We start from the raw sequence: 25,418 nt of genomic DNA, 5'->3' as shown, positions 1-25,418 counted from the left end.
ATATCGAATTGGTAAAGTAAGAAAGAAGGAGAAAACAAGTAAGAGAAAAGTAGTGTTAGTGGAATGTGGGGTCCATATTATTAGTAAGAAATAAGGGAAAAAAGTAAGAGAAAGGAACAAAAGTAAGAGAGAAGTTGTTGAAAACTTTCCTTTTTTAAAATATGCTATTTTTTTATGGACAACCAAAAATGGCAAATGTGCTCTATTTTTCATGGACAGAGAGAATATAAATATTTTGATATCAAAATCTCAACATTAACATATTAATTATATCACGTTGTGCTATAATTTGGTCGAATAAAAATACTCCAATGTATTCAGTAGATTTATCAAAATTAAAAACACTCGTATCTATAAATCTTGTTTATTCAATTAATCTCATTTATTAAATTATGTGTTGTTAATTCATAATTACAATATATTTATAATTTTAATTAAGATAAAATGAGAACGAAATAAGGAAATATGGATTTTTAATGGAATGGTAATTCCAAACCAAAAGTTATACTCCTTCCGTACCTAAAAATTTACCCTCCACTTTTATCATTTTTAGTAGCTTAAACTCACATGACACTATTTTCAACTCATTTTCTATTAAATTTTTTTAAACTTGTGCCAATCAAATAGTGACAAATAATCAAGGGCGGAGGGAATACTACCAAGCAAGATAATGAAATGAGAGTAGGAATAGTGAAATGCTATTTCATTCTCATTTAATTCCATCATGTCAAGAAAGGCCTTAAATTCAATTCCAATACTCACTAAAATAATTAAAACAGAATGAATCTTAATTGGCATCAAAGCAGAAGTCCCGGTACCAGTAACCGCAAACTCAACCTGAAATAACAGAAATTACAAATGTAGTAATACAACAATGAAAAAACACAAATAGGGTTGTGCTATAAACAGGGAGCAATGACGAAACATCGTCCATCATAAATTTACAAATGGAACAAAATATGACGTGAACAAAAAATACTCAAAAAAACCACTACTAGTCGACGTAACGACGAAATTTTGGGTGCAAGTCGCAGACAGCCTCAAACGATTCAGTAATTTACCTCAGCCAAATGGTGAAGGAACAGGTCCGGCAATGGCATCTGACCTTTTAATGCTGCCCATGCCACAGATAATGCAGCCGGGTGTCGACAAAGCAGAGAACTTAGCACCACAGAGATCGCAGACATCATAACCAATGGTAGATAGACGGCTAAGTGTAGCAGCACAGAACTGTGAGGGGTCTTCCAGGGGATCTATGGACTTGTTGGACAAGCCCCTCTGAAGACACATGTCAATCAGGCTTCTCAATTCATCTTGCTTACCAGCGGGTGCTTTAGACAAGAGTAACTCGAGCATCTGTTTTGCATACGCGTAGTTCTGCACATCCATGTTTCTTTTTATGGCAGTCCGAATACAATTTATCCTGTGCTTCGCAAGAAGTGGCAATGAACCCAAATGGCGGGACAGCCTGGCCATCTCATCTTTTGCACTAATTGCACTGGGGCCTTGGACTCTTTGCAGTCGGTTTATTTCCTGCGATGAAGCGAAAACAACAAAGCACATAAACATATGAATATGTCATTTGTTTGGTAGGGATGCAGTGCATACGAATTTTAGAGGGGTTCACGAGACTGAGAGTTCATCAAACAAGAGGCAAATCAGCACTAGAATCAAAGATTAAAAGTCATATTCACATAAAACATATGATTAGTTGTGCTGGCTGTCAGTACTTGAGTAGTGGTAATAAATATAATTAACAGTACCTCATAAACAGGAAAAGCAAGTTTTGACAACTAATTCATGGGCTGATATCATATCAGTCAAATCAAGGTACTTTAAGAATATCCTTCAAGCTAAATTTATTAGTTAGAAATGCCAGATTCATTTGGAGTATAAAGGAAGATAAAAACATGTCTAATAAGGTCTATCGGTTAGCTCAGGCAAATAGATCTTCCATTCTTATACTTCTGGAAGAACAACGTAAAACCAATAGGCAAATGGATGTTCCAACAGTGTTTATTAGAAGGAAATATTAGCAGACAAAGAAATCTGATACCAAACAGAAACCAGGGTACCTGAAGAAGGGTTACTGCAATCTTGTATTGTGCACAAATTGTAGCTTGAGCTTTTATGTCAGCTCCACGAGATTGATCCTTTGCAAGAGCTAAAAAACCCTCATCAAAACAGGACAACGCATCTGAAAGTTGATTTTGCTCCAGGTGAGCAAGTCCAGTTTTAAAACAAACAGCAGCTGCAGCACCACGAGGAACCTAAAGAAAAATGAAAACAAATGTCATGTTACTCTTACTGATCCCCAACTCCAATGCAACCCTCCTCCCAACAAAAAAAAATAAATCACAACAAAAAAAATATAACAATAAAGAAAAGAACTGACAAAATAAACACAATGAACAAGATTGTTAAACACCATATAAGGAAAGGACGAGCATCCGCAAAAAAATAAAAGGACAACTAAGAGTATATTACTCTATTCCTAAGGTCCTACCAGTCAGTGTCTTAGGTATCAGTCACCACATTTCAGCATCACCATGCACAATTATATTTTGATCTGAGTGGCACTGTGAAAGCTAAGAGTTTGACCAAACAAACACCTAAACCAAGGGTCCCAGACGCAAAAAGCCCCCTAAATCTAGCGGGATAGGATTTGCCAAACATTTCAAACACTGCACCTTCATACGCAGCCCAGTCCCAAAATAGTTTCATTTAAGCAAGACTGACAATATGCTGCAAAAATTGCATAAAATGTACTACCTCCGTATTTTAAAAATAGAAACTATTTCCATTTTGAGCTGTCTCTTAAAAGTAGAAAATTTCTAAACTTTCTATTTTAGGAAGTGGACCCCACAATCCACTAACTCTATTTCCACTACTTTTTCTCTTCCTCTCTCTTACTTTACTTATTTTTCTCCCCCTCTCTCCTACTTTACCAATTCTTCTCTCTTATTTTACCCATTGTGCATTAAAACCCGTGCCGTTTTCAAATGTTTCTATTTTTCAAATACGGAGGTAGTAATATCAACAAATTTATACTTATTACTTATCACAGTAAGCATGAGTATATGCAAAGACTACACAAACTACTCAAATGTAGGGATTATGACCATAACACTATACAAAGACCTTCCATATAACTCTTGCATGTCATCGTAATTTGAAGAGAAAATTATCTCTTGCCAAATACAAAGAAGTCTCCACACAAGACCCAGAGGTATTCCATATTTCCATGATATACAGCATCGTCACATTGTGTTAGAAAGTCATACGAGCCAAAGGGAAAAGAAAACTACCTGCCCAGGACGTACAGCTCTTGGAGGAGAAGCTGTGCGTGAAGCTTTTGCAGATGCTTCTGATCCTGTAGCTTCAAGTGAACTGAGATCGAGAGGCTGACTAGAGACTGGAAGTTGTGCCATCTGGAACTGTTGTTGAGGTGGAGCAGCTTGCAGAGACACCTGGGGAGGTATGCCGCCATCTGGAAGCCCAATGGGCTGATATTGAACGGGTTGTTGAGAAGCTTGAGGGGGTATCCCACCATCTGGTAGACCTATCTCAACTGCAGGTGCACTACCCTGGTTAGCTGGGACCTTGTTGTTTGCAATACCTTGTCCTTGAGGATTTTGATCTAGTCTTGAAAGGATAGTCCCAGCAGGAGGGAGTGATGCTGCAACCTGAAGGGATGATATTGTATTCTGGAAAAAGTCCTCCGGTATTGGCCTAGCATTACTTCCAGAACCTGGAGCCATGGAGGTAGGCTGTGATGAAGTTGGCCCCTGAACCAATGTACTAATTCCAAAAAGATCTCCAGGGAGAGAAGATTGACTTGTAAGGGTTCCCGTGGTAACTGGCGTGGGTTGAGGTACAAGTGCACCCAAATCTGGCGATGAACCAGTTAATGACTTGGTCAAACCAATTGGCAGACGTAACTGCTTAGTTGCTTCTTTAATTTTGTTCACATCTACTGTTGCAGATGCAACTGGTTTGTCTCGGATCCTAATTTGCAACTTCTTGGTTTTTGAAGTTTCCTCCTCGTCACTGCTGCTACCATCAGCTGCAGTACCATATAGTGATTTCTTAAATTCTTCTTCGGCCTTTGCCTGAGCATCTATAGCACTGGAACCGGTAAACTGTTGGGAGAGAGTTTCTAGACCCATGAGAGAACCAGCCTTGGATTCACTATCCAAGGGCACTTTGGGTTTGTCTGAGGCAGCAAGAGCTGCCTGGAGACCATTAGCCTTGATACCACTATCAGCTTTAATTGCTTTCACCAAACTGTCTTCTCTTACCTCGACAACATTACCTCTTCCCTTGACCAAACCAAGATAAACACCAATATGATCCGTGACAATGGATGGGATGGTTCCATCGTCAGTTTTCATGTAAGGCATCACCTCAGCAGCTAGTGCCCACTGAGGTATGTCCTTCAAGTTAGTAGGTGTCTTGATTTCCCAGTTCCCACCGCCCCATTCACGTCCTTTAGGAACCATACTTTCAGCAGCAAAGTTTGCAAAGATTCCTTGTGTCCATCCAGTTGAGCGGACTCTCAAGATCCTATCACAGTATCTCCTCAACTCTGAATCAGCACCATCTTCCTCCAGCTTCTGGGCAAGATGTCGCATTGCACTAGGGTTAAGGTGGCATATAAATAGATCAAGCATGCTTTCAAAGTCTGAGATAACTTCAAAAGTCTCCTTTGCACTATCAAATTGTCCGTATCTGTAACATCACTTGTTATTAGCATGTTTTACTGTGAAACCAGTAAAGATAGACAGCAAGGGCGCAATGAATGGAAAAACAAATGTAAGCAAGAAGAGACTATCACATACAAAGAACCAGACACATGAAACTGAGTCAACATTTAGAAGCAACATAATAGCTTTCATAATCATAACCATAATACAGAAACAAGACTCTCCCAGAGAAATAAAACTATGATACTAAATATGGTGGCATTTGTTAGTGATTTCTTTTTTCCCTTTCAGGGAATCTGTTCTTTTTACGTACTGAATTTTCCAGTATACTTTTCATGGCTCAATACCGTGGAAAAGTTCATTAGTAATCCACATCATTCTTGTGTGACTTTAATTTCCAGGAAAAGAAAACACTTAACACATCTCTTCATAATACTAGCCACTAAAAACCATAAAAATAAGAAAATTTCTATAAATAAATTTTTTGTGGCAACTTTATAGAGTGACAAAAAAAATAGAGATTTTTGCATGGGCCATGGAATAATTTAAAACAAAGTGCTTGCGTGAGTTTACTTCCATAGACCAAATCACTTAACAGATCGCCTAAACATTCTACTAATACCAGCTGCTAAAATATAATAGTAAAAAACAGATTTTTTATGTGCAAAAATTGGTAGCTACTAGCTATTAAGGCTGGCATTACAAAGAAATAATTCTTGGTATTCAGCTTTGCCAAGACATGAAGATACGGTCACCCTTCTAGGTGTAGCAACAAAGAAAAAAACAAGAGAAATATCTGAATACAAAAAATTTCTTGCTATAAGAATACCAAAATTGTCAATTTCAACAAAAACTCTTTACTGATCACATTGAAACAAAATTAAAGATGGCTTTAGCCTATACATCATCATTTTACCAATTTAAAGAGTATCAAAGATGAGATGCATAAGTTTCGAACTTAACTATCAAACTAACTTACAACCAATGGCCCTGGAATATAATAAGCTAGACAAGAATTGTTACGAGTACACACCTGATACATGCATATCCCAACTGCTGGAACCGATGGAACAAATGTGAGGTTGGGGGGCATCTAGGATAATCTCTTGATCGCAGAAACTCATCTTTCAAGGCAGATAAAGCAGTAGAAAAACGAAGTGCTTTGATTGCATATATTCCTCTCAATACCTGAGGCATGGAAGCAAAAAAGTTATTGAGAGGGTTTGCAGATTCCTTACAAGAAAAGTTTCTAAGTACTATAAACTATCAAGCACCTGCGTGAATTGCAGGCCTGATTGAGATAGTGATACAGCAAGATCACCACAAACTGGAGAGCCTCTAGCGAGAATATCAAGTGATCTTGGAGTAATACGCAAGCTATCAAACCTTCAGTCAGGCATTAAAAAAAGCATGTCAATAGTCATGCAAATGCAATGTTAATATTAAACACTTATGAAGAAGACAAAACAAGCACATGAAAACTAGACCATCATTCCTAATCATGTATAAGAAAAAGGTATACTGTGGATCACCAAACTACTGATGTAAAATCAAGAAGAAACCTTGATGTTATTTGGTATAGTACTTCTGACAAATCGATTTTCTGCTCAAAACATTGTTGCATTGTTGCATATCCAATGAGAAGAGGTTCAAGTAGCCCCGCAAGGCAATGTTTGATCTCAAATTTCTTCTTTTGACTAACATTAATATCACTTGATATTGCAAGCAGCAGGCGGTCATTTAAAGCTCCAAGCAGCACTGTGTGCAGGCAATAAATTGAAAAGTTTGTTAAGCTTTGAACATGAGAAATCTTAACAGAATAGTATACCATTCCAAGGTCCTTTATTGAGCAAAAAAATTAGTTATTGTACCTGCATTAGGCATGCTAATTGAAAGGATGGTTCTAACTTTCCCATCCCAACCCAGCACATTAATGGAAGTAGAAGTAGAAAAGAGAAGTGCTGGTCCAAGCCACAACAAGGATCTAAAGTAACCAAGAGTTAAGGGCCCTCAAAAATCCAATGACTTGAAAATAGAACAATAGTCATTATTCAAGGAGCTGTTGAAGAGTTAGTTACATCCTACTAAACCCCAAGGGGAAAGAGAGTGAGGAAACAAACAGATGCATGCATACGTGCATGTGTGTGTAGTTTTCACATGCATATTTAGAGAGAGTGGTCGGAGTGCCCAAAGGATATTGGAGGAAGTCCTTTATCAAATTTTGTGGAAGAACTGGCCAATACATCTAAATCAGCTGTAACAATGAGCACACGTTGTGTGGTCAATATACCAGCAACAAAGCCCCTAAGTGTTTCTTGCCATTGTACCTAAAAACAAAAATTGAAAAATACATTAGTGGCCCTACAAAATTTTGCAAGTGAATCATCAATATGAAATTTAAGAAAATAAACGAATAAATATTCAGATCTTTGGAATGCAAAAGGTTCAGGACTCCAGTATTAGGATACATCAGAAAACCTCTCTTATTGAGCATTGAAATCGGAACTTGATTAAATATCATTATAAGGTGCAGTAATCTCATTATTGTAGTCTGTGGAAAATGTGAAATGAAAAACAAGAAAGAAAAGGTTGTACTACCACATTATCATGTCAAGTTTATTTCAGGCCACACTTGAATATAGGATTTGATAGTAGAGAGGATTTACAGAAAGGTGTTGAATCAAAATTCACATTCATTAGATGTCAAATTCAGTAATCGCCTCAAAACTAGTTAAGAATGGGAATGATAAATTTTCGAATCAATTTGTACAGAGAATTTATACAAATAACACATATAAACTTGTCAATTATGAGTATCCATGTCCATTTCCTTAAAAGTAATTGGAGGCTCATCTAAAGTTAACAATAAAAGATACATCCATGCATTATTCTGCACTAATCAACAATTATGATGCCTGCTCAAGCATCCATGCATATTCTCCACTCACATGTTTCTGAATCAGTAAAAATATATATATTGAAGGAACACTATGACACAAGTCTTCTTACAACATGCAAGCTATTAAAAAGGTTAAGAGAAAACTAAGCGTTAAGATTTATCCTCACTAACAGAAGATTGAAAACCTGGATAATTACCTGAAGTACCACCTCATTTACTTTCAATTTAATCGATTTCCGCCCTTCAGCTTTTGTTGAGATGTAATGCCCATCTGTACTAGGAAGACGGTATCCTAGAATAAGTTTTCCCAAAGCAATCTGATCTCCATGAGAAGCAATTAACAAAGTTGACTCTGCAAAAGAACTCTGGATCAAAATAAAGCCACTTTCCTCAGGCATATATGAAAGTAAAGTCCTTTTTAAGCACCTAGAGGAGTAGAAAAGATGCGATCAACTTCACTTTCAAACATAAACTGCATGGGACCCTTAATAGAAGAGGCTTCAGTTTCCTCCGACTGGTTTTCATAAGCAGTTAAATTTTTTTCAACTGATTCTTGAGAGCCAGCCCCTGGCAATATATACAAGGAAAGTGTAGTCTTATCCTCGTCCAGAATTGCAAATTGATTTTCATTAGAACCAACAAAGGCTGCATCTGCACCTGAAAACTTTGCAAAAAATGGATTAAAGTAATCACTCACTACACGGTTCAAATTACAAAAACAATGTAGAAATACTGTACAGACCTTTTACTGTGGTAACTTTACTATTTGCAAACTGAGGATCTGTGTTCTCCCAGTACAGCACTACCTCATTCGTAGCACCACTTAACTCATATACTACAAGAAATATGTGCTGCTTTTTACTATAAATAATGTATTTTGGATTAATTTCTACATTTCCAGGTATCTGCAAACAAAAGATGAGTTTCATATCATATTCTATTAGTAACACAATTATTACTAGTCAAGAGAAAGAACTACCAGAACTTACCGAAGTATAAAGCTTCTTATAGATACTTTCACTTCCAGAAGTGAGATTATATGCCATGAGATTTGTCCCTTCAATATAAAAAGCTCTGACAGGATAGTGCAGAACCCGGTTCTCTTTACTGAAGAAATTTAGTTCCAGGTGAAATGGCTGCCAAATTGAGTTAATCAGTGTCTCTCCAATGTCCCTATCTATGCATGTCATTTAGCATCAAGATCAGTGCAGTTACCTGACAAATAGGAAAGTCTCGCAAATGATTTTTAGTGTCCATAATGGTAACGAGAGGTAATCGGGATATTGGAGCACTCTTTGCATGGCCTTCCATGAAATGCTGTCAAGACCACGAAGAGATGATAATTCAAGCACATTTATGGAAATGGGGTGGAATCAATTTAAAGTTTGTCGCATGTCGTAATTAATTGGTAGCAGACCAATCTTTAAGAAAGTACAATACAGTGTTGATAATGATAAATGCTTATTACATCCTTGTAATTGCAATAGCTGCAATAGCTCTCCATATTTGTAAAAAAAGGAGAGACATCAATTAAAATTTAATGAGCCTGTATGAGTTACAAGCCATTGAAGCTATGCCAAGTTGCTAAAAGATCTAAGCAAATCAATATTAATCATGATTTAACAAATATGGGTTGTTTGTCTGACTCGAAAGCGAAGTAAAAAAAGAATCCAACAATATTTTCAGAAGTTAACTCCTATAAAGTAGATTAGGCAACTGCTTTAGTTCTGAAGACAATATAAGAGATAAGTAGTATATTTAGTTCTGAAGACAATATAAGAGATAAGTAGTACAGTACGAATTTATTGCATATCCCATACACTTGTGAAAATGGAGCTTAGCTTAAACTAAACACTGATATTTATGTATTTCTCCCCAATTATCAACTTTTAACAAAAGTTCGGCGTTTCTACATTTTCAACATACACCAGAGTCCAAGAATCCAGAGCATCTGTTTCTTCATTGTGCTTTTTCTTTCGATTAGTAGAAAGAGTGTTTTTATTGGAGTGACAGCAGAGCACAAAATGGAAATGTAATAATACGATAGCTCTCCTCAAACGAGGCCAGCGACGAATCATCTAGAAAACAATAATAATCCAAAATACTCCTTACAATAACATAACACCCTTAAATACTATTACTACCCTTACTTGACCTAAAGCCCATGCACAAACAAGCTGACCGAACCAGAATTAATGACGAACAATACTAATAATAAAGGAAATAATTAACACAGGGCCATTGTTCTCTGGCAACGAGCATACACCTGCCATGGTGCACAATATCAGTTTTAAGGAATTTGGCCTTCTAAGAGTTTTGTCAAAATACTAGCCATGATATGTTCTATTCAAACCTCTTAACCTTCAGCTGTAAAAGGAAACGTGTCTTATGAGAAGTGATTTTCTTAGTGGTTAGAGTTGGTTGCAGGGGGGTTAAACGACAAATATTTTGAAGCACTCCCAATTCACTATACCTTTAAAGAAGTGAATAGTGCTGTTTAGCTGATTAACTTTTCTTAACAGTCCCTTCCCTTTAACCATCAGCAATTACATAGCTACAAAAACTATGCATGTCAAACCAGGACCCTTGTGGTCATACTCTTAGCACTTCATAACAATAAGCTCTTAAATGAAAATATTAAATAGAATAAGCTAGTGAAATACGAGCTTACACTGTAAAGAAAAGCCTTCCTCGCCACGTCAGAAATTGTAAGCTGGCTTTGACTGAAATGAAATGAAAATGTCAAGGATGCCCAAAAATGATAAAAGTAAACAAAACAACTTGTCTCAGGATTCCAGAACATAACGTATTCATCAATTGAACATTATTCTTAAACTAAACTGCGAGCCTCCATCCAACATTCAGGCATGTTTAGAGTTCTAAAGAGTCAATATACATAGTTGGGTTGAGCATTTATATGTCAATCACTCAACATACAACCTTCCACTCTAAAAGGTTTGCTCCATACTATGACAGGGACAAGATTGAATTCCATTTGCTATCAAAGATTAAATTAGGGTGGGTGGGTCATCAAATTGGGCTAATAATTTTGACATTATATCTCATCAAGCAACTTCCATTACTCACCCTTTCATATGATGCTCTTGAAGTTGAGCTTGCAGTTGATGATCAGCTAATATACCAGAAGAACCAAGGGACGCTAGTTTTTCCTTTAAGACAGATGCTGCTCAACATATCATAGTTAGCAATTATAACCCAATAGTATCATAAGCACGTATGACAGAAAGCAACAAAATACAATGAAAAATTCAAAATACATCTTATCATTCAGCTGCATATTCATTGGAAATATCAAATGTCATAAGTTGAATCAGCACATAATCAGCAGAAGTTTGGCATGATTGTTCCTCTTTTAAACTAAAACAAGCTACAAAATCAGTCCAATCCAAAACAGACTCAACAACCAACACTACAAGATTAAGAACTTCAAGTGTTCCCTAACACCAAAAAGACTGGCCAGCAGACAGGATAGGGATCTAGCACATACATGCTGACTGCCAATACAAATATTATCAAAATGAAAATGAGTTTTGTTTCCCAGGAAAACCCGCACCTGAAAGAATTTCAAAACAAGGAATTGAACTACAAAGAATTAGAACATACAGCCACAACATAAAATTTCCAATGGCAATAACCAAAATACAAACACAAGGGGCCTCTGTCACAAAGCAAGTATGAGATAAATTATCAAGTAAGGATAACAATACATGGGAAAAACACCTGAAGATCCCCTTGCGCTTTGCAAAACAGAAAACAGTTGTTTCCGCCCTTCTCTAGTATAAGCAGCTCGATTCTTGCGGTTATCTCCCCCAGACATTCCCTAAATAAGAATCACATAAACTATTTGTTTACATCTAAACCATCTGATTACGCATCATGCAACCCACATCTGATAAGTACGGAGATGCTTACAGCAAAAAGTAATGTTGCTAGATTCAATTTTGGGTGAACTTCTAAAGCCGTTATTCGAGGGAGAGGATAAACAGCTTCTCCTCCTTGCTGAGATAGAACACGAGGGATGTCGATGGATTCAACAGCTGTATGATAAGAGATTAAAAAAATCATAATGAGAATTAAAACATGCCAACATTCACTACGGAGAGGAAAATAAAAGTCATTATTAACATTCCTTCATGACAGGATGTCAGAAATATTTGAACAGAGCAAAGACAAAAATGAAGTAATCATGAAGCATAAGCTATTAAATGAAATAATCAATCAAAAGTGTATTCTTGATCTTCACTACCTTAAGTTTTATGGTTGTCATAATTAAAAATGAGAAAGTTAACTTCAAGATGCATCTCACTCAGCTATTTTTCACCGCACCCTAATGTCCAAAAATAGACATGGAAATTATAACCAAACAGAAAATTAATGTTTAACTGTTCAAGTGTACAGTTTCATACTAGCCATCAAGATACCAAGTACAGACTCAGGAGATTGGATATTAAACTATCTAGAATCCTAGATATACGCATTTGGGTATTAATATCTATATTTCTGAGTGGATGTTAACAGAGTAAGCTATAAGAGAGTAAGAGAAACTTTCTCATTAAACACAAAACTGAAAATATTTTCCAAACTGGGAAAGAAGGTGAGAGAATAGAGAGCTGTTCCAGAAGACATAGGGAAAAGGTGAAAGTTTTCCTAAGAGGGGAAAAGTAGCACAAGTATTTTGGAGAGGGAAATAGCTTTCAAAAGATACGTCTATATTATCTAGAGCATTACAATCTTCCTTGAACCTTAAAAGGATGATATCTCGAGATAGGCCATTAACAGCAAAGTGGAAAACATCATGGGACAACAATGTTACTCTTGAAAGGAAAATCTGAGGCTCAACTAACCAGCAGGCTCAAAGAAATTTGCTTGCATTGGTGGTCTGTTGGGATTCACAACTACGCGTGTTTTCCAGACTTGAACACTTCCGTCTTTTGATAACGTGACAAGCAACCGCAACATTGGGAGCCAGGAAAGTGATGTGATTGGTTGTGAACCTGCCTGCGTACTAGCATTTCACATGAAGAAAAATTGTCATGATTCAAGGACAAGGGTCATAATTACAGCCCAAATATATAGTTATAATAACAAGAATGTTATTAAAATACTGATTCACAATACAGAATAAGTATCTGCAAAGATGCCAACACAGAAACTAGAATCAAGAACTAAAGAATAACCATGAAACATCAGATATATACTGGTAGTTAACAAATATGCAATAGCGCAATTCTTAAGTATATAGTATATACTGGTCTCATTATGACATAAATGTATTTGCAATACAAGTATATTGGCATATATTGTGTCTATAGATATCTCACATTCCGATCATTATAGGTCTTTCGGTGGAAACATCCCACGCCAAAATTGTACCCCGTCTGTCACCAACAAATATCCATTCCAGTTTCGGATGAAATGCAAATGCTCCAGCACCCTGTAGCTTGATGGTGTTATCAACTGCAAAGGGACCAACTAATTAACAATCAACCATTCCATCTTAATAAGGAAATGAACATTCCAGTGAAGCTAGAAATGTTTCAGCCTTTCAGCAGAAAAAGGAGAGTATAAAGGCACATAGGTGCTGATCAACTCTTACGTTGTAGAGTATAGAGAACAGCGTATGACTGGATATTGTAAGCTCGAACTAAACCGTCTTGATAAGCCACATACTAGCAACAGAGCAAAAGCATAAAATCATCAGCATCTATGAAGGGTAGGTACAACATGACCCAGACAAGTGGAATCGCAACAGAATTTGGGAGCTAAGAACATTCCAGTTAAAATTCTTACCAAAACTGGAAGCCGGGGATGGCAAGCAAGATTGACAATAGGTTTCTTCAGATCGGTCTTTATTTTGGTGGGTGCTTTCCCACCAACCACAGTTCCAACAACTTGACACAAGAAATTATTATAAATTAGAATCATGCAAGCAAAACCAACCAAAAAGATCCTCTATGAGTCTGTGACCATAATGAATCCAAGGCTGTTACACAATAATGATAAACTGTCTGGAACAGGAAATTCAGTATTACAAGAACCAAAGTCACAAAAAAAGGCAGTTGTTATAACAATAAAACTAATACTCGCGTTTTATCTTTTTGTGAGAATAGAATTTTAATGTCAAACGTGCTGGTATTCTGCAGTAGAAAATAAGTAAAACACTAAAAGTTGTCCCTTCCAATGCAAGTTGGTTGAGAAATGAACAAGAAAACCATTGATGTGTCTCCATGTCAAAAACATGCTGGTATTGTGCAGTAGATAAGACCTGAAGCACAAAAGGTTGGTCCTTCCAATGCAAGCAGGCAGTGAAGTGGACAAGAAATCATTGATTTCTTCATATAAGCTTCTAGATTGTCATTACACGAAGTGCACAAAGCCAACTGTATGATAGAATATAGAATTATCTTTACTGAGTCTCCTTGGAGATCTCCTTAATATTGCAATGCTGGGATCCAGCAGTAAACCTAATTAGGACAGCCATGTTGTCCTCTATGACACCTCATAAAGATCTATTTTTCCATAATCAGTCGGACATCCTTTCATGATGCAAATTGCAAAAACATCAAAAGAATAGAGAAACCTGCTATTTCCACCAGATGGGGATAATAATTGGTTTGTTGCACTAGCCATAGACAGTAGATGATAGAATGACAATGCACAAGGATGGTGAGGAGCAACTATCAGTAATAATTTGTCACGGTCATTATCATATCTCGAGGGTGGGACTGTCAACAACATGGTAAGTGTATCTATTTGTATCGATAATAATGACTTTTCCATTACTAAACACAATGAAAAATATAGCTTCATCATTATCCTGTTCCCTAATATCATTGACTATATACACTCCATCGCCATTTTGCAAACCAAATTATCAAAGAAAAGAAGACAATAAATTCAGACTCGGTCCCTTCTCCAGTTTTCATTCCACTCTTCCCTCCTTCCCCTTTGGCAGCCCTTAACACTAAGATCCCCACCCCACTCCTAGCAGCCTTCAATCTACATATTGGCATTTCAGGAAAGCAAAAAAATACAAAAAATAAAATAAAATAAAAAGAGCACAAACGGGCTCAACCTGTCACACTCATCTTCTTATGTAAACCGAAAAACACTACAGGCTGAAGAGGAGTCAAGGCGAGATGGACTTCAGTGTCAATTGATATCTGTTCTGTCCTCTTTTCAGGTGAATGCAAAACACAGGTTTGCTCAGTGTCAAAGTCACAGGAACGGATCGTACAATCCTGCATGGAAAATAGATCACACATTCACAAATGAGAAGGAAATAATATATAAGCTCACCTTGATATCAAGTTAGTTGAGCAAAGGTGAGCATGAGACTGGATGTGGAAATGTATATGACATTAAATTTTGGATCATTTCGACACAAGTCTGCATCATTGAGATTTTTCTGATCGTACCCGTTACAATTAGATATGAACCAAACAAGTTAACTTGAATTGTATAAATAACAAACGGCCTTTTGATGTCCCAAAGTTTCAATCCGTTTCAGTGCACACTGGACTAATAAGACTACTATTTTATCAATCTAGGCTAATCCTCATTAGTAAAAGCCTCCTACCTGGAGAAAAGGAAGACTATATGTTTCTAGTCTAGTATTTCCATATGTGGAGAGGGAAGGTATGCTCGGCGAGACAGTCTCAAATATTTTTCACTAAATAATACATATTCCATCCCACTTCACACATTCCACTATAACCATATCATCCGCCAGTCCCTTCCTCCAAACAAATTTACTGCACTTCCGATTACATTTCAGGATATCGAAGCAATCTAAATTGTGTAAGGTGCTACCTAGTGTTGATACCACAGCTCATAATCACAAAAAATCTCATTCTCCACATCATCGATGAAAAATGCAGTTCAGAAAACTGACCTCAAGCACCGCAACGAGCGAATGGCCAGCCGTGGGGCTATAAGCCATGCGAACAACCGGTGAGCCTATGTCCACAGACGCGATCTTAGCCCCAGTATAAGCATCGAACTCTGCACACGCATAAACACAACTTCAATTACAAAATTCCTTGTAAAAAGGAAGATTAAAAAGTCATCGAAAGCATACCTATGATATGAGTGCCGATGGCGGCGGAGACGACCGCCTGAGTCGGGTGGAATGCAGCGGCATGGGGCTGTAAGGGTTTGGAGCTCCGACCCGTATGCCGTAGATCCAGATGGTGCACAGTGGCCCACTCCATCGGAGAACAATTCCAGCTACCTACACCCGCTATAAGTCGATGCAATTACAGTAAACGATCCGATTGAAACATGTGAGTTCAATTGAATTTGAAGGAGATGCAAACTTCGGATCGGCAGAAATTGGGTGAAGAAAAGTTGAAGATCTCCGATAAGAATAGAGAACTTATGCGATTTGAAGGGTTATAGTCGGAATCGGATCTACCTAGCTCGGTGTCTGCTCTTGCATCAACATTTCGCTCTTAAGCTTTCCTAATTCTTTAATCCCAAATTTATTTGGCATTTCGATTAGACATGGTGCTACAATTTGGCCTTGGATTTCAAATTTTCAACTAATAACTTTTTTAAAGTTAAATTCATAATTTACTTTGATTGAGTAATTTATTTTAGTCCGTCAGCGATAGGAGTCACGGTTCATTTTTACTAAAAATGATAATAGGATCTTACAATCTACTAACTAATTTTACTCACATTTTATTTAAAAATTCATATATTCGACCAATATTCCACTAACTTTTTCTAGCTACTTTTCTTAACATTTTTTTAAAACTCGTGCCGGAAAGAAATGAAACTCTTAATGGCGGAAGAAATGAGTAATTCATTTTATATTGTTAGAGACTTGAATTTGTAATTTATATTTATTAAGTTTATTATATCATTTAATTATCTAAAATACCTTCATTAACATTTATAATTATTATTGTCAAGTGTATATATTTTTTAGTATTGAATAATGAATAGATGAATAAACGGTGTTTTAAAATATTAACAATTAAATAATACAGTAGTAATAATTTGTATAGAATATTTGTCCGTGGACTAATCATATAATGTTTTTCATGTTTTTATCTGTGATTTTAGAAATATGGCAGCTTGTGGGGTATTTACTATAGTAAAAATTTATATTCAGTTTTAGTTTTAAATATTAGCTTTAAAAATTGCCTTTAAATTATTGATTTATTTTGATTTTTTAGTTAATCAAGATTTTGACACTATTATGACTTAATATAAATCTCAATTTAATAAATGAAATTATTTAATTTAGAATAATATATTGTTGTTTCCTACCTAAAACAGTGATTTTATTTGATTGGTGTCCATAAGCAAGTTATGGAGACTTTCATGGACAATTCATCTACGGATTGATAGATTGGAGAACTGAGCTGCCTCCTTGTGATCAACATTGTTGTATCAAGAAAAAGCAATGAAAGGATCATGCTAGACCTGGCATCATGTTGTTCAAGATATATAAAGGTTGTCAATTTCGAGCACTTTCCAATTTATGGTGGTATGGTTACAAGGTTCTCCGTGTTTACAGCAAACCATGTTTGTTTCCTAATCTTACATGCTCGATCACCATACACATCACCCAAACCTTATCATTGGCATAAATATCCTCTAATGATCTCATAAAATTAGTTGTCTCTTCTTCACCCGATGGAGTTAAATCTTATACCCTTAGGTGCATTATAATGTTTTAATCATGTAATATCTATATTACGATAAAGTTAAACTGAAATCATTTAAATTAAATGTACCTTTGTATTGTCATAGAAAGTTGTATAGTCATGACTCTTATCTAGTATCACGTTCCACCTCTCACATCGTGGAAGCATGGAAGTGCAGTTTCAGAGGTTTTCAACGCACGGGGCTCTGCCAAATCTGGTATGAGTTCAATAAGCCATAACTTCAAAGCCCACATAGCACCTTTCAGGTGGTATTTCGGGTTTTCCTTAATTTTTTAACCCGAATTGATAATATATATTTGCTCAAAACATAATAAGATAACGAACCCCAGGGTAAGTTCTCTCATGCCTTTTCATCCTCAGTTAAATTCCACAGCTATGGCCTCATTGCATTTTGTCGAAACACAAGAAGTACTGCGTGAACTATGATCAAGTTTGTCATCTTCAAATATGTGTTAGATTCAGTTCCAATCCTCTTATCCTTAAACTTGTTTTGTACCATTATTATGCTGGGATATATACCATCGAAATGCTGACATAAAATCTCATATTCGGTCATGTCGATCTTTCATGTTCTAACATGAGTCCGGCTATCATTGCATACACTTTTGGAGTGAATTTAACAATCTGCCCACCAATAGAGAACCACCTCTCATTGGCATGTATAGATTTGCCATCTATCTGTTGGGCAAGGAAATAATGTACAACACTGATAGACATTGACTATTAGAAACGGGTCACTCACCCCTTAAAAGTCCTTGGGGAGTTATCCATACTTACATAGATGAGCTAGGATCATCGCCAAGTCGTTGTGGGACAATATTTAATAGTTTTAACATGCCCCCTCATTTGTGGGCCGGAATGACACATCGGATTTCCATCACGTGAGTAGGCAAGAGAAGAGATAAAGATATTAAACCCATCATCGACTTGGGCTCGCTCTGATACCATATTAGAAATTGGCCACTCAACCCTTAAAAGGCCTTGTAGGGGGATTATCCATATTTATATAGATGAGCTATGATCATCATCAAGTCCATATGGGACAAAATTTAAGAGTTTTAACATTGACTGCTTCACATTCAACAGCCTGCCAATGACACCTTAGATTTAACAATGACATCAACATGTCAGCATCAACATGTCAGCCAAACTCCCTCAATTGTATTGACTTAATGTGCAAGGTATATTCATCAAGGCAAATTTCGTCCAATTAAACTCAACTTATAACAGTTAAATGGTTGTAAACAAGAATAGTGAAAATGTCTCGCTTCCACGTTTCGTTTTCCTTCATCTTATTTTTATCGTTGTGGCTTGCTCGAGCTGGATTGTCAAGCTGATCAAGCTGGTCAGGGGCGTGCCTTCTATCAACTTAACTTAATCCGCCTGGAGTGAGATAAACAGGGAGACACAAAAGTGTTTTCAAAACCTTAACCTACAATACTATTAACTAGTATAGGGAAGTAAGGATCGATCCCACAGAGATGATGTGTTTGCCATTGGTTGCGGACACGAATGGGATGGTTGCTGCCACGCTTCACTACAGTGGGTTAAGTTGGGACAATTAACTTGAAAGACTAAACTAACTAAACTAAAATGATCCACTTACTAAACTGATGGAATCTACTTGATCAACTCATCCTATGATTTCCTAAAATGGACAAAAAGAATAAAGCGATAACTGTCAAAACGTCCGATAAAGCAAAACTTCCTTAACAAATTCATCTTCTTCAAAGATTCAACATGAAAAACAGAGGAAAAGCAGATCTGAATAACAACGAAACATCATAACAACTTGCAAACTCAAATCTGCTCCTAAAAACTTAACCATATTCACGTAAACAAGAATCAAACTCATAATCATGCAGAAATTCAAACTCATCTATCAGATCTAAAATTCCTAACGCATTTCATCTATAAATCTCCTTCGCAATCAAATGAAACATAAATCGAAGACTCAGATACATCAGATCAAACCGCAACAAACATTTGAGCTAAGACATACATCGAATAGGAAATCAAACATATCGGAGAGATTATGCATAACAACAGGAAGTTCAAGCGATGAAATGAGATCATAACACTGAAATTACTAAATCTGAAGGTCATGAGTAGCAACAAAAACATAGACCGAAATAACTAAGAAAACAGAAACTTGTTTCATCGCTCCTTCTCGGAGCGGATAGCCAAAACGACTGATTATAGTGACAAAAACCAACATCAAACCATAACTAAGCTAAACTAAGCCGAGAACCATCGCTCCTTCTCGGAGCGGAGTGTTGGGAGCTCTCATTTCAGCTTTGGAAGAGAGTTGAAAACTAATGAACGCCGTCCGTTCGAAGCTGTCTCCTTCCTCCTCTATTTCCATTTATAGGAAGACATGAGGTCTTGATCCTTAGGGTATTTGTTCTCTAAAAAGTCTGCTTTACCCTTTGCCCTTGGGGATCTTTCTTGTGTGACGCATTAGTTTTCTAAACAAGTGCTCCCGATGTATGCCATTTGATCCAACTTGATCCATTTACGCAGCGAATTTAACTCTTTCCCCTGATCCATTCGTCCGCCCAGTTGATCAACTCATTTTTTTTTAATGACGGACTTTCATACACACCTGGTTCAAAATTAGACGTTAGTTCACAGAATTTGATGTAGTTTTATGATAACACACATGCGTGAAACGAGTCTCATCAAATAGCCACATGAACATCAAAGAATATGACAAATCAGTAGGTGGGCAATTTGTTAATCATGTGAGTGAAACCAATTGTTACACGAATACATGACCTTTAGATAAATTTTAGTTCACATAAAATATCCTAAATTCTTTTCCAAGTTCAAACTATATAATCAATTTAAAGCAACCAAATTCATTTAGTAACTTATATAACTCGGTGTATAACTTGTTATTTGATGATTCAAGGTTAAATCACACTGAAGGTTTATGTTTAATGAAAGGTGTTGATTCAATGTTAAATCATACCGGATTTCGTTATTGTTGTGATCGAAAAATCTCTCTATTCAGGGATTTTGTAAATCTTAAAGAACAGACGTGCGACTAATATAACGGCTTTGCACATTTTAACCTAAATGGGTGATAACATTAGAAATCTGCTATAATATGAACGGACAAAAAATCGTCAGATGCTAAATACACAATTTTAAATTTCAAATCACGACTCCCAATGTAGCTCGTTGGAAGGACAATTATGCATCATTCGAGTATAACTCTTGTTGTTCGTCAGATTCTTTTTTCGCATCCAGATGATGTATAATTGTCCTTCCAACAAACTAAGTTGGGAGTCGTGAATTGAAATTTAAAATCGAGTATTTAACATCTGGCGACTATTTGTCTATTCATATTATAGTGGATTTCCAATGTTATCACCCATTTAGGTTAAAATATGCGAAGCCGTTATTAGCCGCATGTCTGTTCTTTAAAATTCCACCACAATTAATGTCCAAATCCTGATCAGAGACTCAACCGGACAAATAGAGCAGCAGCAACCCCTGAATAGAGAGATTTTCCGATCACAACAATAACGAAATCCAACCACAGCAAAACAGAGGGGGAATCGGCGGAATTCATTCAACATGAACCTCCGGTATGATTTAACCTTGAATCATCAAATAACAAAGTTATATATCGAGTTATATAAGTTACTAAATGAATTTGGTTGCTTTAATTTGATTGTTTAGTTGAACTCGAACGAGAATTTAAGATATTTTATGTAAACTAAAAATTATTTAAAGGACATGTATTCATGTAACAATTGTGTTTCATGCACATAAGTAATAAAGTGTTCACCTACTGTTCTGCACATAAGTAACAAAGTGTCCACCTACTGATCTGTCATATTCTTTGATGTTCTTTGATGTTCTCGTGGCTCGTCTTGTTTACAATTATTTTAACTGTTATAGGTTGGGTTTAATTGGATGAAACTTGCCTTGATGACATGTTGATGCCGGTGTTAAATCTAAAGTGTTGTGCTCAAGAAGTGAGCAAGTTCCGTTTAAGTTCATTTGCAGGCTGTTGAATGTGAAACAGTTAATGTTAAAACTCTTAAATCTTTGTACCACATCGACTTGGTGATGATCCTAGCTCATCTATATAATTATGAATAATCATACCTCTTACCAGACCATTTAAGGGGTGAGTGACACACTTCTAATATGGTATCAGAGCGGGCCGAATTATATGATGGATTTCATCTCTTTATCTCTTCTCTTGCTTATTCAGGTAATGGAAGTCTGATATGTCATTTCGACCCACACATGAGTGGCGTGTCAAAACTCCTAAATCTTGTCCCACATCGACTTGATGATCATCATACCTCATCTATATAAGTATGGCTAACCCCCTAACAATGTCTTTTTAAGGGGTGAGTGGTCAATTTCTAATAGTCAATGTCTACCAGTGCTATATATTATTTCCTTGCCCGACAGATAGAGGGCAAACTATACATGCCAATGAGAGGTGGTTCTCTATTGGGTGACAGATTGTTAAATGCACTGCAAAAGTGTATGCAATGATAACCGGACTAAAGTAAAGAACATGAAAGAACGACGTGACTGAAGATGAGATTTTATGTCAGCATTTCGATGGTATATATCCCAGCATAATAATGGTACAAAACAAGTTTAAGGATAATGGGTTTGGAACTGAATCTAGCGCATATTAAAAAATGGCAAACTTGATTATAGGTCACGCAGTACTTCTTGGGCTTGGACAAAACGTAATGAGGCCATGGTTGTGGAATTTAATTGAGGATGAAGGGACATGGGAGAACTTCCCTTGAGGTTCGTTATCTTATTATGTTTTGAGCAAATATATTACCAATTCGGGTAAAAAAAAATTAAAGAAAACCCAAAATATCACCTAAAAGGCGTTGTGTAGGCTTTGAAGTTGTGGCTCATTGAACTCATACCAGATTTGGCCAAGTCTTGTGTATTGAAAACCTCTGAAACTGCACTTCCACGTTGTGAGAAGTGGAACGTGATATTAGATAAGAGTTATTACTATACAACTTTTTATGACAATACGAATGTACATTTAATTTAAATGATTTCAGTTTAACTTTATTGTAATATAGATATTACATGTTTAAAACATTATAATGCAGCTAAGGATACTGGTTTAATTTCCATATAGTCAGCTGATTATATGAGATCATTAGAGGATGTTTGCCGATGATATGGTTTGGGTGATGTTTATTAGTGGTGATCGGGGTAAGAAACAAATACAGGTTTGTTGTAAACAATGAGAACCTAGTGAAAGGGGCACCAGTGACTTTAACATAGATAAAAATAGGGGCACCAGTGAGCTCAACAAGGATAAATATAAGCGGATGAATGCCAGAACGTGATAGTACTGCACAACCTAAGCTTGTCATTGAAAAATGTGGCAGAGTTTTGTTGTAACGAGAGGCTGTCCAATTTTGTAAGTTCATATTAACTATATTACTAGTACGATAAAACATGTTTAAAATATAATTTTTGATTACTTTCCTCTTTTGCACAAAGTATGGACGCGGGTAGAATGCTATTCAGCTATGAGTGGAATATGAAAGAGTTGAATAAGTTTATTGTCTGTTTATTTCAAACGACAAAGCTCAAATATAGTTAACATATTTTAATGCTTATATCCAATAAAATTTATGTTTATTCTATATTTCAGGGTAAAATAAATAATATGGATTTACTATCAGTGTTCTTAGGGGCCCAAGCACGCATTCGACTTCCGCACGAAGATAGCAACCATCATGGATTCTCTCCCACATAATGATAGATTACATAAATTGAAAATATTCATCGAAAAACTGGTATATGTTAATTGTGAAATATTGATAATACACACATATATATAGGGTAGTGATAAAATGCAAACTCTAAATATTGTACAAACTCCAAACTTTGATCTGAATCATTAGAAAATGTCAACAGATGACAAAATAACAACAACAAAAAATGTCAACACAACATCAACCGTCAACACTGTGTTGACATTTTTTGTTGTTATTATTTTGTCTTATGTTGTCATTTTCTAACAGTCCAAATCATAGTTGGAGTTTGTACAGTATAATAACTGTTCAAATATAAATGTTTATATTGTCTATAAAATATCATTATATATCTTATCAATAAAGAAATGACTTTTCAGTTTAATTTCATTTGAAATTTTCAATTATCACCTGATAATAAAATGGTATATTGAGTTGGGGATGTTACAGAAAATCTCAATAGTGTCACTGAAATTGGTAAGGACAAAATGACATGAAAATGAAAAAAAAATTCTTAAATGAATTCAAATTTTGTCCAATATCTCGAATGCAATTCATTTTCACAAAATGTTATGAATATGCATCATATATTGTACATAGAGATTTTTGCAGTGTACTCATTTATAGTAGTATATAACATTAGCATATAAAATCTCATCACCAAAAATACGATTAAAACAATAAGAAAATATTAAATATATAAATAATTGGATAAACAAGAACAAAGTAGTACTACTTAGTGTATGACTACTTCATTCATGTAAATATTACTATTAGGTGAAATGTAACACTAACCATAATATAAAGATAATCACTCTCTTTAAAGTAAAAAAAAAGCTAGAAGTAAAATGTAATATTTAGGAAAAAATACCTATGAAAAAAACTAAATTACTCTCTAATTAGGAATCTCAATTTAACACTTGATCCATTAGGAATCTCATTTCATATTTACTACAAATAGTAACTAAGTCAAGAATTTTGTTAATTCATTTTTTATGTATAGATTTGAGTATATAAGTATGGGGATGTATTCAGATTCATACCCCAAATATATGCAAAACACAAAACACTTGTCGGTCCATTGGATCTTGTCATCTAACAGTTAAATTAATGTCACGTGTTATCTAATAATGTATATTTTTAGTTTACTAATTTAGTCTAATGGCTTTATAGTTTAATATATATTTCTAGTCTAATAATGTAGTTCGACTATTATTATCACAACCATCCAATTTAAGAATTCAAGGGTTGTGATTTGTGTTGAGTTTTATACTAAGAAGGCATAAGACCCTAGTACATCGCAGAAGTATGAGATCTATATTTCAATATCTTTTTCCATTTACTTTTCGTTATACTCCCTCGCCACAAAAAATAGTCTCATTTGTGGATGACACGAATTTTAATGAGAAATTGGTAAAATAAGAGATGAAGAAAAAAGTGAGTCAAATGAGATAGATAGGTAGAAACAGCAGATAAAGTACGAGAGAGATGAGAAAAGTATAATAAAGAAACTTTTTATTTTTAGAAATGAGATTCTTTTTTGTAGATATTTCAAAATGGCAAAATAAGACTATTTTCGTGGACGTTAAAGGAGGGAGTATGCATCAATTTTAATAACTTTACTACATTAGTACATTTAATTGGTACTTCTAAGCTCTAATTGCTGAAATATAATGTCAAAATAAAGTGCATTGAAATGGAAAATGTTGACGAACACGGCCCCACACACTACTCAATGATTGCCGAGTGGCCAAGGTCGAAAAATTTTCTAGTGCGTCTTCTCAAAATTTCAAAACCCTACGATAATCCATCACTCCAATTTCTTAGACCATCTCCAATCATTTACATCAAATTCAAACTCATTTTTTCCAGTTCTGTCACATCAAACAATAATTCTACTCCAAACATTTACACTAAAATGCCTAAAAGAATATTCTATATTAACCTACTTCTTTTTACTTTTTCAATCTTACCTACATATTTATTTAAATTGTACATTAACCCCATAATAATTTAATATTTTATTATAAAATAAATATCATATTGTTTAATTTATTTTCTTATAGTATTAAATTTAAATATAATATTATATATAATATCACAAATTATAGAAAATAATTATTTAATACTAATTTATATAAAATAAATGAATGTTAACTGAGTTTTTAACTAAATAATACATGAAAGAATAATTAAACTTAAACTAAATACTACATATACTTAACCTTGATTAAATACTTAAATATAGATCTAAAATTCAAATATATTTAAACAAATCCTACTTATACAAACTCAAAATTCTAAATTCGTGTAGTGTTAACATAGTTAATTAGCTCTACTA

The 25,418-nt window shown here is 35.4% G+C and overlaps 1 protein-coding gene across 3 annotated transcripts; it reads right to left on the bottom strand.

The window, feature by feature from the left end:
- Positions 1-815: 815 nt before the first annotated feature.
- LOC121785748 lies at positions 816-16,122 on the bottom strand. Of its 3 annotated transcripts, XM_042184168.1 has the most exons (25): positions 16,043-16,122; positions 15,707-15,868; positions 15,521-15,630; positions 14,702-14,867; positions 13,417-13,517; positions 13,223-13,295; positions 12,948-13,098; positions 12,471-12,631; positions 11,539-11,663; positions 11,347-11,446; positions 10,693-10,789; positions 10,277-10,328; positions 8,821-8,922; positions 8,595-8,741; positions 8,348-8,510; positions 8,032-8,262; positions 7,803-7,957; positions 6,905-7,033; positions 6,578-6,695; positions 6,269-6,464; positions 5,981-6,092; positions 5,740-5,894; positions 3,309-4,731; positions 2,076-2,270; positions 816-1,533 (listed from the first exon to the last, which is right to left on the bottom strand). In XM_042184168.1, exons 2-25 carry the CDS (start codon positions 15,837-15,839, stop codon positions 1,063-1,065), a joined length of 4,866 nt encoding a protein of 1,621 aa, XP_042040102.1. In that variant the 5' UTR covers positions 15,840-15,868; positions 16,043-16,122; the 3' UTR covers positions 816-1,062. The 3 variants fall into 3 exon arrangements, with proteins under 3 accessions (XP_042040102.1, XP_042040101.1, XP_042040103.1); XM_042184167.1 differs by having other exon boundaries at positions 15,707-16,107; XM_042184169.1 differs by having other exon boundaries at positions 12,948-13,083; positions 15,707-16,106.
- Between the last annotated feature and the right edge of the window lie 9,296 nt (positions 16,123-25,418).

This window comes from Salvia splendens, chromosome 22 (genome assembly GCF_004379255.2).
Source record: "Salvia splendens isolate huo1 chromosome 22, SspV2, whole genome shotgun sequence".
Taxonomy (NCBI): Eukaryota; Viridiplantae; Streptophyta; class Magnoliopsida; order Lamiales; family Lamiaceae; genus Salvia; species Salvia splendens.
The sequence above is the reverse complement of the archived record's forward strand: the minus strand, read 5'-3'. Positions and strand labels throughout refer to the sequence as shown.

Bases quoted from the DNA above. Each gene is read 5' to 3' on its own strand.
- LOC121785748 (XM_042184168.1), bottom strand. From the start codon at position 15,839: ATGGAGTGGGCCACTGTGCACCATCTGGATCTACGGCATACGGGTCGG. The intron at 12,632-12,947 runs GTGAGATATCTA...GTGAAATGCTAG, and splicing joins AGACCTATAATGATCGGAAT to TACGCAGGCAGGTTCACAAC. The intron at 7,034-7,802 runs GTAATTATCCAG...TTTTGTTTTTAG, and splicing joins TAAATGAGGTGGTACTTCAG to GTACAATGGCAAGAAACACT.